The sequence below is a fragment of the Ursus arctos genome, unplaced genomic scaffold, assembly GCF_023065955.2.
Source record: "Ursus arctos isolate Adak ecotype North America unplaced genomic scaffold, UrsArc2.0 scaffold_37, whole genome shotgun sequence".
NCBI lineage: Eukaryota > Metazoa > Chordata > Mammalia > Carnivora > Ursidae > Ursus > Ursus arctos.
Genome location: NW_026623053.1, coordinates 12,291,019 through 12,304,901, shown reverse-complemented (window position 1 = coordinate 12,304,901; position 13,883 = coordinate 12,291,019). Strand labels below are relative to the sequence as shown.

General features: G+C 36.2%; 1 protein-coding gene across 4 annotated transcripts in view; it reads left to right on the top strand.

Annotated features, from left to right (window-relative positions):
• Positions 1-13,883, top strand: part of STRN3 (striatin 3) — a 104,697-nt gene that overhangs the window by 89,141 nt on the left and 1,673 nt on the right. For all 4 annotated transcript variants that reach the window (XM_026513547.4, XM_026513546.4, XM_057306467.1 and 1 more), the window contains 4 exons: positions 3,404-3,571; positions 4,833-4,973; positions 7,951-8,058; positions 13,727-13,813. In XM_026513547.4, the coding sequence (XP_026369332.1) occupies positions 3,404-3,571; positions 4,833-4,973; positions 7,951-8,058; positions 13,727-13,813 (504 nt within the window). The remainder of the gene's footprint in view (positions 1-3,403; positions 3,572-4,832; positions 4,974-7,950; positions 8,059-13,726; positions 13,814-13,883) is intronic.

The window sequence follows — 13,883 nt, the reverse complement described above, 5'->3', positions numbered from 1 at the left end:
CCACTTAAAAAAAATTCTGGAGCAGGACGCCTGGGTGGCTCAGTATATTAAGCGTCTGCCTTTGGCTCAGGTCATGATCCCAGGGTCCTGGGATTGAGGCCCACATCAGGCTCCTTGCTCAGTAGGGAGCCTGCTTCTCCCCCTGCTTGTGCTCTCTCTCAATCTCTCTATGTCTCTGACAAATAAATAAATAAAAAGCTTAAAAAAAACGTACTCTACTCTAACATTGTTAGAGACATTAAAAATAAAAAAAAAATTTCAGGAGCTCTTTAGTCTTTTTATTTAACACACACTTTTGCCTAAATTTGCCAGGTATAGTGTTATAAGCACTACATCAAGAAATAAGAATTAGTCTAGTGAAAAGACAGACATTGAACAAATAAGCAAGGGGGTGGAGTCTGTGGTTAGAAATTATGCAGTATGAAGATATAAGTACTATGAAAGGGAATCTTCTTTAGATATAGTGCAAAATAGTGACATTTAAGCCAAAATCTAAGGGATAAAAGGAAACTTTTAGGGGGCGCTTGGGTGGCTCAGTCAGTTGAGCGTCCGACTCTTGGTTTTGGCTCGGGTCGTGAGCTCAGGGTCGTGGGATTGAGCCCTGCTGACAGGTTCCACACTTAGCGCGGAGTCTGCTTGAGATTCTTTCAAAATAAATAAAATCTTTTTTTTTTTTTAAGGAAACTTTCAGTAAAGAGTTTTAAGCCAGGAAATGACCAATAAATGTAGGGTTTAAAAAGGTGACTCTGGCTATTGTGAGGAGAATAGATTAGGGGTGGGAGAAGTGGAGAAAAGAATACTAATGTCATGTTGTAATGTAAAGTTGTTAATGTAGAGGTCCAGTAGGCTAGGTAAGAGATGATGTTTCCATGGTCGTAATGATGCTAAAGCAGTTGGTAGCAGAGCAATTAGAGAGAAATGGATTTATCATACATTGGGAAAGTAGGATAGAATAGGAAGAATCTGGGGCGCCTGGGTGGCACAGCGGTTAATCGTCTGCCTTCGGCCCAGGGCGTGATCCCGGCGTTACGGGATCGAGTCCCACATCAGGCTCCTCTGCTATGAGCCTGCTTCTTCCTCTCCCACTCCCCCTGCTTGTGTTCCCTCTCTCGCTGGCTGTCTCTCTCTGTCGAATAAATAAATAAAATCTTTAAAAAAAAAAAAAAGAATAGGAAGAATCTACTGATAAATTAGATTGAGTGAAGTGATGGATAAGTGATTCTTGATTTTGTTACTTTTCAAAACAGCTTTATTGAGATAAAATTCACCCTTTTTATGTATGCAGTTTTTACTGTATATAAACATAAAAACTATATAGTTTTTACTATATTCACAGGTGTGTGCATCCATTACCACTATCTAATTCAGAACATTTTTATCACCAATTTTTTGACATGAACAGTTGAGTATATAATGGTAGCATATTGAAATGGGTGAAGAACAGGGGTGAGAGGATTAAAGATGGTGAGTTCAGTTTTTAGACTTAATATTAAGAGATGGCAATATCAAGTAGTTAAGATATGAGAATGGACTGTATAACACAGGCAAGAGTGTGTTGTGTAGGGCATGAAGAGAAGAAAAAGTCCTGAGCAACTCTGATATTCGGAGGGTGACTAGAACAGGAGAGCCAACAAAGGAAATAGAGAAGGAGTAGCCTGTGAGGGAGGAGGAAGTGCAGGAAAATGTGGGATCGTGGAAGCATACCAAAAGAAAAAAACATTTTGAGAAGAAGGAAGCAGTCTGTACTTTCATATGTTGCTGGGGGGGTCTAATAATGTGAGATAGGTTCCTTTTTTTATGTGACAAAGAGGTCACCCAGGTCTTAGCTAGAGGTTGAATGCTGGGACTAAGACCAGAGGGTGAAGGGACCTGTCGGCAACTTCTTAAGGCACACTCTGGATGAAAAGCAATGTGATGAGAATAACCAAGAAAAAAAATGTTCAAAGAAAGAAAAATTTTATTAAACTTGATAAAAGAGAGTTCATCATTAGTGATTTTAACAAGGGTTATTTTGGTGTAGTGAGGGTTTCAGAAACCATATTACACTGATTTAGAGAGAAAATGAGAGGTTAAAAAAAGCCTTTTATTCAATATGCTCTTCTGTCTGTTGGAAGGGTGATGTAAGATTAATGAAGGTTTTTGTTCAGGTCAGTAGATTCTGGAGCATAGTTGTCTGCTATGGTAATGATCCTAAGGAGAAGAATTATTGTATAGTAGGGAAACTATAAACATGAAAGCAAGTTAGTGAGTTAAATGGAATCCAAAATTGACCTGGTAGAATTAGCCTTTGAGAAGAAGGTGGACAGTTCCTTACTCCCATCTGGAAGCAAGGAGAAGGTGGCTTTAGACACTAATAGATTGGGTGAAAGAAAGATGGAGGAGGGGTTTTTATTTCAGTGCTGTATTTTCTCAGTGAAGTTGATAATCAGAAATAATCATTCGTGAGGAGGGGATGATGGAAACTGAAAATTCTGGAGATGATATGGAAAGTGGGAATTTACTAGAGAAACAGGATTATAGGCCAGATGGTGCACAATGTTATTATTAGCCACCATGTCCATCAAATGATAAATGGGTAAACAAAATGTAGTGATCCATACAATGAATATTATACAACAATAAAAAGCAATGAAGTACTGAGGCATGCTACAACATGGATGAACCTTGGAAACATTATGCTAAGTGCAAGAAGCCGGTCACAAAAGATCATTTGTATGAAATGTCCCAAATCGACAAACTTAAAGAAACAAAGTAGATTAGTGGTTATGTAAGGCTGCAGAAAAGCAGGAAGGAAGAATTGGGCTATGGGGTGTGGGAATGGCTAATGAGTGATGAAAGTGTCCTAAAATTGATGGGCTGATGATTGTATAACTCTGTGAACATAATAAAAACCATTGTATTGTACACTTTTATTTTTTTTAAAGATTTTATTAGAAGAAGAGAGTGAGCATGAGCGGGGGCAGGGAGGGGCTGAGGGAGCGGGACAAGCAGACTCCCCACTGAGTGTGGAGTCAGACACGGGGCTTCATCCCAGGACCCTGAGAGCATGACCTGAGCCAAAGCCAGACACTTGACCAACAGAGCCACCCAGGCACCCCCTTGAATTGTATACTTTAAATTGGTGAATTATGTGGTATGGGAATTCTATGTCATTAAAGCTGTTTTTCAAAAAGTATATATTCTTTATAGAAAATTCTAAGAATTCAGAAAAGTGTTATGGGGGAGATAAAAAATAACCCATAATTCTACAGCTTAGAGATGGCCAGTGTGTACACTTTGGTTATCTTCTTACGGCCATCATGCGTAGTCTTTATACTTAATTATATGGTAAGTTATATTTATCCAAAACATTTCTTTCCAACTTCTTTTAGCTAATTTTTGTTTGTTTGTTTGTTTTTCCCAGAGCCAAATGTTCTAGCTGGCACTTTAGTTGCACATACAGATGCTGTCTGGGGTCTTGCTTATAGTGGCATAAAGAATCAGTTACTGTCTTGTTCAGCAGATGGCACTGTTAGGTTATGGAACCCACAAGAAAAATTGCCATGTATTTGCACTTACAATGGAGACAAGGGTAAGTAAATTTTGCCTTATAAAAAAAGCTATTTTTTTTTTTAAATTTGGAAGATAGAAATAACAATACAGATGATTTATTACTATTCCTTTGCTACTCCAAGAGATATATTGAAAGAATTTTATAAAGCTTGTGATAATCTTTTTACTCCTAGTCATTTTTTATAAACAAGAAAGGAACTTTGCAAGTATATTCCTGTAGCTCAGTGCTTTTTGACCTTTTCCAGGATGTGTCCTATTTAAAAAGTAAAACTCTCTGTAATAGTTAAGTAGACAAATGAGGCTGCTCATAGGAACAACTTGAGGCCCTCCACCTGCTGTAGGTGGCTGCCCACAAAGACTGAAGGGATCACAGCCTTAAGCATACTAATATGTATGAGCACTCTTGTTGAGAAGTCTAGCCATAATCATTGAATTAGCACCCTTAAGTGGGAAGTACAAATTGAATTATATGTAGAATTTCAAATCTTTTCCTGTCAAAGCTTTAAGCAGTTTGCTTTGTGATACCATTTATATACATATGTTTGTGTACTGGTATTAGTCATGTTTTCCAAGACATTTTTAAGTTATTTTAAAAATCAGACCTTTTACTTTTATTTAAAACTATGTTTTCTCTAAAGCATTTTAGATGAATAGTCTATGTTTATTTTTGTAGGGTCTCTTAGATACCTTAGTGATTCTACTAACTTTTCAATTACCCAAACTTTGAGGTAAAAATTTATTTAGATATTTGTTGCTTTACTTCATCTGGGTAATTTATTCCTTGACACTCTGGATTTCACCTACTTGTGCATTGATCTGGCCAGTTGAATGTTAAAGGCAGAAATTGCTGCTCCGGACATGGTAGGATAGTACTGCATCAGTGGATCCCAGACTCGAGGCTTTATTTTCACTGATCCAAAATTTCAACTTGTGTGAGCTACTTGATAAGGCTTATAGGTCTCCAGCAGGTGCAGTCACCCAAGATAGTGATGTGAGAATGCTAATACATCATTTTACAGTAAAAAATAAAAGAACTTCTGTACATATCTCCTCATAACTTTGAGCCCTCTAATTATATTTTTCTTACACTGTTAAATAGAATGTTACAACAACTAAAATAATTGAGGGAAAGTTAACTTTTCTATCTCACTGTCCTCACATAATTATTCCCTTTTTCATTATTAACATTATTTCAAAAATACTTGAGTTCCTTTTAATTATTAGAAAAGCAGGGATTTCTAAATTGCTTTTACATTGTATCTCTTTGGGCTCCTTTTCAGAGCATGGAATACCTACATCGGTTGACTTTATAGGCTGTGATCCAGCTCATATGGTGACCTCTTTCAACACTGGTAGTACAGTAATTTATGATTTAGAAACATCACAGTCATTGGTGATGCTTTCATCACAGGTAGATTCTGGTAAGTTTTTATAGGTTTCTTTGAAACCTTAAAAAGGATTATTACACAATAGAGGGTAACCTTTTAAGTTTTACATTTTGACTGTTTGAATTTATGATGAAGAAGTTCAGTGCATTATAGGTGTACTTTTTTACATTGTTTTTGTAATTTTTTTCAAATTATGCTTAAAAGCTTGGAGAGTTTAGGGGACAGAGAGTAAGAGCAATGTAAATGTGAAAGCAGGGGAAATAATTTTAAAGTTTTAATGGAAATACATATGAAAGTAGAGAAAATAATATAAGCTTGAGGAAAGCGTCATCCATCTCTAATAATTACGTATGAATGGCCAATGTTGTTAGTGTAGACTGTGGTAAGTGTTTTACAGTTTGTTTAAATAGGGTTCCAAATAAAGCCTATGCATTGTAACTGGTTGTTATGTCGCTCAGGTTTTTTCTTATCTGTAGCCCTCCATCTCTTCTCTTTCCCTTGCATTTTTTTATTGAGGAAATTGAATCGTTTATCCTGTAGTTTCCACAGCATGGATTTTGCTGGTAGCATCTTTGTGGTATCATTTCATGTGCTTTCTCTTTTCACTTTATTTCCTGTAAACAGATCATAGATCTAGAGGTTTATTCAAATTCCGGTTTAATATTTTTATTTGTATTCATTATAAAGTTCTTAAATGTTTTTGGCAAGACTATTTTATAGTAATTTGTGAGGTTTTATCAGAAGTAAATACTGTCTGGTTGTTTATCTTTTTCTTATGTTTTCAGTCTTGGTGATCATTGCCTAGGTCCATTATTTCTGTTGAAAAATGATTTTCTAATTCTTTTTCCTTCTCCACTTATTAGCTAGAATATTTCTATAAAAAGGAACACCCCTCGTCAGTAATTTGGTTACCCTGGAGTTAGTGATTATAAGTGAAGGGGAAGATCAGTTATTGATCCGTTCACTACGTCATCAATTATTGATCCCTTCACTTTCAAAATAATGAGGTGGTTTCCTAGCATTACCCAAAGGTGACCATTGAGTCTTTTGGGTGTTGTTTGTTTTTATTACCGTTATGATCTCTAATCTCGGATATAAAGTATCTGATGTGTTTCAGTCTGTTGCAGGTATTACCTTTATCATTCCTCAGATTGTTTCATCTTTGGCCAGTGGGAGCTTATTCAGGTTGGCTCTTGAGTCCTTTTGACATGACTCTGGTAGTCATTGATAGCTTTCTTTTTTGATATGGCAAGATGTTTTGGGTTCATCTTGTTCATTTTGTGCCCCAGACTGAAATCATGCATTTCAATAAGGAGCCATGGTTTCTTTTAATGGAAAATGGCATTTAGAGACTACAGTATAGGTGTAAGGCTTTTGGGTTGGTCCTCATGGCTTTTACGGCTCTTGGGTTGCTTGTTTGTTTAGGCTTCTTCAGTGGACAGAGCTAGAAATGTATTTTTAAAAAGAAAAATACTGATAAATTCATACAAATACTTCACATTCAAATTCAGATTTATCTCTTTGCTTTTTACCTCGTCTAAATCATGCCGAAACTCTTGGTTGTCAGCAAAATCATCATCATCTCTCATTTGATTTATTCCACAGCACAGATAGCAGTAGTCTCAGAATAATAAAACCAACACCACCACCAATAGTTTGATTACTGATAATAGTTTCACATTCATGGTGTATTCCACTCGGGACAGGACATATAATTTTTTTTTTTAAAGATTCTATTTATTTATTTGACAGAGAGAGACAGCCAGCGAGAGAGGGAACACAAGCAGGGGGAGTGGGAGAGGAAGAAGCAGGCTCCCAGTGGAGCAGGGAGCCTGACGTGGGGCTCGATCCCAGGATCCTGGGATCACACCCTGAGTCGAAGGCAGATGCTTAATGACTGAGCCACCCAGGTGCCCCAACTGAGCCACCCAGGTGCCCCCAGGACATCTAATTACTATGCTTTAAAATCACTTGAAATGTTCATTTCTTTGTGTTTATACCGTAATTGGATAAACAGTTACATTCATTTATTTATTTTACTTCTGGTTTTTTTTTGTGACTGCCTTTAAAAAATCATTTTATAATTATTTAAACCATTTAAGTGGTTTCATAGTCAAATCTCAAACCAAATTACAAAAGAAGTGGCTTTCCCAGCATCTTTTCAACTCTAGTCCCTTCCTCCCTCTAACACAGGTAATGTGTCTAAGTTCAGTTAAAAGTTCTTATATATATGTGTGGAATGAATGATGTAGTTAAAACCTAATAAATGTTGATGGTATTTTCCCATTAGTTTTGATCTCTGTCTGTTCTTCCTCATCTCTAGTAAGAAATTAAGAACTTGGTAGCAAGGAAAGGTCTCATCTCTAAAAACATTAATTCCTGTTCTTTGTGTTTTTCTGTGAGTGCGGGTAGGATGGGTGTTGTTCTTGCAAACCTCTAATTTTCACTTGCAAATTTTTTCATTAAACGCTTATAATTCATTTATGGGCTGTTTATTTAAAGTAATAATTACTGTGGGTCTTTTAAGATTCTAAACCACCTATACTGACAGTCTGTATTAAAATATTCCTAATTTTTCCTTAATTTGAGCTTAGTACTGTCCATATTATAGCACATGATAGCTTACACTTATATTTTTTAAGAAACTGTCTCTGTAGAACTCTAGTTTTAGTTTTCAGATTTTTATTTTACACAAATGCCTTAATTTTTTAATGATTCCTACTTTTTGGTAAGCCTAAAAAGGCCATCATCTAGGGGCGCCTGGGTGGCACAGTCGGTTAAGCATCTGCCTTCCGCTCAGGTCATGATCCCAGGGTCCTGGGATCGAGTCCCACATTGGGCTCCCTGCTCAGTGGGGCGTCTACTCGTCACCCGTCCTCTCCCTCTGCCCCTCTTCCCCTGCTCGTGTTCTCTCTCTCTGTCTGAAATAAAACCTTAAAAAAAAGAAAAAAGGCCAACATCCAAATTTTAACGAAAAGTTTGAACTTACTAATCTTCCTTTATTTTTCAGGTTTACAATCCAATAATCACATTAACAGAGTAGTAAGTCATCCCACACTTCCTGTTACAATAACTGCTCATGAAGATAGACACATCAAATTTTTTGACAATAAAACGGGTAAGTAGGTTGTCATATTTTCTTTTTAGTCTTAATACTGTAAATTTGAAATGATCAAAAATGCTGTTCTTTTTATGCAAGACATACTTGGCCTAAAAAATTGCCAAGTTAAACTATTTCAGCTCAGATATTTTGCTTTACTTCATGTAGTACACTTAACATGTTAAGTTCTGTCCTTAGGTGTATATAATACTTTGCCTACCAATTATGTCTTCTCCATGTCATGTTAAATATAAACCCATCCATTTGAGATTTTTTTCTTTCATATTCTGTTGTGAAAGGTCTCTTTCTGGGGTTTGGTATTTCAGATATGCTCTTAGAAATGTTCCTCAGGAGATGAAATGATGAAATAGTGGAAATTGTTTATTGCTGTTTTCCCTCTATTTCTTGTTGTGAGGAAACTTACCAGTTATATGGAAGTCAAATTAAATTTTAATCTGGCCACAGGGTTGTTTATTTAATGACCTCTGTTTAATCTGTCATTAGAATACCACATAAAATACAGTTTGTTTTCAGTTAGGCTTCTTTGTGAAGCTAAAACAGTGGTATTGAAGGATTTCCAAGTAAGAAACTTAAAAGTTAATTGCAACATTATTGCAGGGCAACAGATATCAAGCAAGACAGCAAATCAGAACTATAGATTCCTCTTTGACTCTCATTGATTGATTGATTGATTCATTCATTCATTCAGGTAGGCTCCATGCCAGATGTTGGCCTCAGACTCATGACCCTAAGATCAAGAGTCAGATACTCTGTGACTGGGCCAGCGAGGTGCCCCCTACAGATTTCTCTTTGAAGGTTATGTAGGATGTGGTTATAATTATTAATGTTTAGAGTCTTAAAATAAATCTGTGTGTTAACACTTTAATGCACAGATTCCTTTTAACTCAGTTGAACAAGTTTGAGAAGAGAATGGATATTCATAGTCTATATCACATACGAGAGAAAATTCATTCATATGGAAGTTCAGTTAAGCACCTTCTCAAAATAATTCTTTGAACATTTTTATGAAGCCTCACTCTCTTCTTCTGCTGCAAGCACAGAGATAATTTACTTTACTGTGTTTCTGAGAAGTTTTTAAAAAATTAACTACTGAAGATTTACATTTAGGTTTTTAAGGGGAGGGTCAGGAATTTTAGTAGTTGTATTAACAGCAAAGTGTGAGTCTCTAGAGCTGTTTTATTGGCAGAAATCAAGAAAATGGTAGTAGAATTTTATTTAATAACAGAGCCTATAGTCTTCCAGATTGTTTACAAATTCTGCCAATTTATTCTTTCCTGTTAATTAGTCTAGTTACCTCATCTGTACTGTAAAGACAAAGCAATAAATAGGCTCTTACCAATAGAAAAATTCTTTCTAAATCCTGTCTCACTTTACACACAGGTACATACACATAACAGCATTGAAATTAAACTGTAAATTGTGTTCAGATATACTGTTGCCAAAGAAATTTTTCCCTGAAAATTGGTAATTCATTTAAATGTGATAAACTAGAATATTTTCATAGCTGGTCTGTTGACAGCTAAGTTTTTTAATAAAGTAGTGTTCTATCAAATGACTAGTGTATTTATTGAATTTTTAAATCTAAAACATTATAGAAATTGATACTACAGATGAATTCAATGAATTCTTAGATTTTACCCCAGAAAAATGTATTTAGCTTTTGTATCCTGCACAGCACTGGCTGCTGTCGTGTATAAGATGTGGTTTCTGCTCTCTGGGAGCTTATCGTTGTTTGGGGAAAATAGGATGTGTGTGTGTGTGTGTGTGTGTGTGTGTGTGCGCGCGCGCGCACGCGCACGTGCACTCATACATGCAGTAAGATGAACCATACTAGATAAAGGAGTTTTCATAGTGAGGGTTTGATCTTTGCCTTGAAGAAGTGGTAAGTGTTGTTGTTGTTGTTGTTGTTTTGTTGTTGTTGTTTTTTAAGTGAAAAAGGTAGTGGGAAATTCCAGATAAGGGCCTGTTTTGAGCAGAGGCAGCATGGTGGTAGGAACTTGGGCTGGAATGAAAGTTTCTTACAGGTAAAGCTAAAGAGGTAAGTTTGGAGAAGGGAAACAGAAACTGTTGAGGTGAACTTTTCAGAGCCAGGCTAAGAGTAATGGATTTTTGTTTATGCTATGTACTGTGAAAACCACTTAAGATTTTTGAGCAGAGGTTTGTAAAATTGGTTTAGAGAGATTATTTGAGGGGCGCCTGGGTGGCTCAGTCGTTAAGCGTCTTCCTTCGGCTGAGGGCGTGGTCCCAGCGTTACGGGATCGAGCCCCACATCGGGCTCCTACGCTGGGAGCCTGCTTCTTCCTCTCCCACTCCCCCTGCTTGTGTTCCCTCTCTCGCTGGCTGTCTCTCTCTGTCAAATAAATAAATAAAATCTTAAAAAAATAGAGAGATTATTTGAATTGCATTGTGTGGTAAATCTTTGACTTTAAAGAATTTATCATTTCAACTTCTACTTGTTCTAGAGAAATATTAAGGGGTCATGATTTTTAAAATTTTGGTAGAGGTACAAATTTGAGTTTTATCTACTGTGCCTGAGAAACTTAGCTGGTGATGGTGAGTTTGGGAGAAGGTGTACAAGTGAGGGATATGGAGTTGGAGACAGAAGATTCTGAATTCGTTGTGTACTCATTCATTCAGCACAGTTTATTGAGAGTCTGCCATAACCTTGGCATAGTTTCCAATGCTTCGTGAACAAAACAAAATGTCTGGTCCTTTAGAATTTATATTCTAGTGGTGTCTTACTGCAAGTGCGACATCATTCTATTTGATTTACATATGTCGACATGTTTGTTCTTCTAATAACTGTAAGGTACATAAAGTATTATTATTCCCATTTTACAGTTGAAATAAAAGGCTTAAAAGAACTTACATAATTTGTTCATTGTTACACAGCAGAGAGAAATTACAGGGTTGATTGATTCACACGCTGCATGTAGTTTGCTTTCAGAGTCTACATTTCTTTTTTAAAATATCTATTTTGTCCCCATTTCATAGAGGCTCACAGTATTGATTACCCAAGTCAAGGGCTTAAGGTGCCAGAGAGGGGAGAACAGGTGACTGAGTGTATCCTCTATTTTCCTCTGTTATAGGAGGAGAGAATTAACTATGGTCAGTGCAGAGAGGTAGTAGTGGAGACATGGGGCAAAAGTGAAATTGGTTAAATGTGAGAAACTGCAGGTATATATGTTGGTGAAGACAGAGTCCTAATTCTCGGGAGATGTCAGAAGTTTTGACACTTCTCTGGTCATCAGTGGAAGCCCAGCATCTGACTTAGTTCAGCATTCTACCTCTTTATTCATGTCCAATCTGAAAGAGTTATGTAAATTTTGAAATGACCTTCTAATTGTGTGGAGAGGAAGGGTTGACTCTAAATTGACTTAGCGTGTGATAATGAGGGTTAATTTAGTGCACAGGCAGGAGAACTGGAGACAAACTGGGCAAACTATAGTACCCTTAAAAGAAATGAGTAGATCTGCTATTTGGATGAAAGAATTCTTTGGTTTAAGACATGTTACATTTTGGAGATGCAGGATCATTCTCAGGAGAGAGGTTGGAACTAGATTTGTGAATTAAGAGTTACCATCATAGATTTGACATTTTAAGGGAAACTTATGATGCTTGGTATTTAACCTCCAAAGATTTGAGATTATTGTCCTGGAGACCAACCATTTTATACCTGGAGTTTTTTTGTTTTTTTTTTTTAATAGGAATGTTGCAAGGAATGGATTCTAGATCTGATGTGTTATGTTGGCTTCTGTTCCTCAGAATAGCAGAGAAGAATCTCTAAATTTATTGTTAGTATTGGTGAGAAACAGACAAATGTGGTTTGAAATGATGAGAGACTTATTTTTTACTTACCTGATGACATTAGCATTGCCAGGAAGTGATAGGACTTTTTATGTTTTTCAGAGTAACTTTTTGCATATTTGATTATGTTGTGGTTTTATATTCAGGCCAGGAGCTGTAGCAAACAACAAAGTAGATCTGTTTCATGTCCCATTGTGGAATGTCATCAGGGGACCAAAAACATGGCAAATGATTGTAACTAGAATTCTGAAGAAGGCCTCTCATTAGGAGCAACTCAGGCATTTGAGTAATAAAGACTTATTGCTGAATGAAAGAGAAGGAAATTTTAGAAATATCAGTATTTGCTATTTTATTCCCCTCTTGGATGAATCAGTTTATGATACTGCTTTCCATCCATCAAAGGCATATATTGCCAGTGCAGAGGCTAATCTCCTTGTCACCAAGGTATTTATGCAACACAACTTTGTACTTTTAACTTGTGTTTTAATTTTAACTTGCCACCGAATCCCATTTTCTTGCCAAATCTTGAGTGAAGATATTCATTAAATCCCACTTTCCAGAATAGTGTTTTTGCTACTGTCTGGGGAAATCCAGAATAATTTCTCTAATACACTCTCACCCCTCTCCCCTTTCTTGTTTCTAATGTATAAAATTATTGACATTTCAAAGGATAAATGAGTTTGATAATAGTAGAATCTTCAGTTAGGAATATATAGGAAATATATCCTCTAGTGATTTATTTATCAGAAACCCTGTATATGAAATAATCTTTACATCTCTTAATGAGAGAGATTTTTTGTTTTTAGTTTAATTCCACTTTATATGATCTTAAGCCTTTGATGTGGCCATACAGTCATTATGTTTTCCACTGCCTACCAGATACTGTCAGATTCATGTCACACAGATGTCTTTTTTAGGAGTAACTGGGAAAGTTCTGCATTAGAATTCAAATTCTCTTTAAAAAATTATTACAGGCATACCTCCGTGGGTTCAGTTTCACACCACTGCAGTAAAGCTCATTTGTCATTAAAGTGAGTCAAATGAATTTTGGTTTCCCATTTTATATAAAAGTCATGTTTATACCATACTGTTGTCTGCTAAGTGTGCAATAGCATTACGTCTAAAAAACCAATGTATGTATTAATTAAAGAATATTTATTGCAAAAAAATGCTAACCATTGCTGAGCTTTCACCAAGTTGGAAGCACTCATCACAGATCACCATAACAAATAAAATAATAACTTTGAAAGGGTTTGCAATATTGCAAGAGCTATATGTGACAGAGACAAAGTGAACAAATGCTCTTGGAGAATGGTGCCAATAGATTTGTTCAACACAGGGTTGCCACAGATCTTCAGTTTGTAAAGAAACTGTACTGTCTTTGAAGCACAATAAAACAAGGTATGCCTGTATACTGGGTGAACCTTGAAAACTTTTAAGTGACAGAAGGCAGACACAAAAAGCCACATGTTATTATATGATTTCAATTGTATGAAGCATCCAGAATAGGCCAAATCAGAGACAGAGAAAGCAGATTAATGGTAACGAGGGACTTGGGGGAGGGGAGAAATAGGGAGTGACTGCTTAATGGGTACGGGTTTCCTTTTGCAGTGATGAAACTGTTCTGAACTGGATAATGGTGATGGTTGCATATCATTGCGAATGTTCTAAAAGCCACTGAATGATACCTTCCCAAATGGTTAAAATGGTAAATTTTATGTTATGTGTATTTTACCACAATAAAAAATATATTGCTATAGTGATTGTCTATTTTATGTTATGCTATATTATAGTTTCTGATCTCGCAAGTTAGTGACTATTTGTGAAAATTTTATATTCTGTGTTATGTTTTATTTAGGTAAAATGGTCCATTCTATGGTAGCTCATTTGGATGCTGTTACAAGTCTAGCAGTTGATCCTAATGGAATCTATCTGATGTCTGGAAGTAAGTCTGAACTTCCTATACTGCCACAAACTTTATAAAAGAATTGTTACTCAATAACGTACTTTCTTTG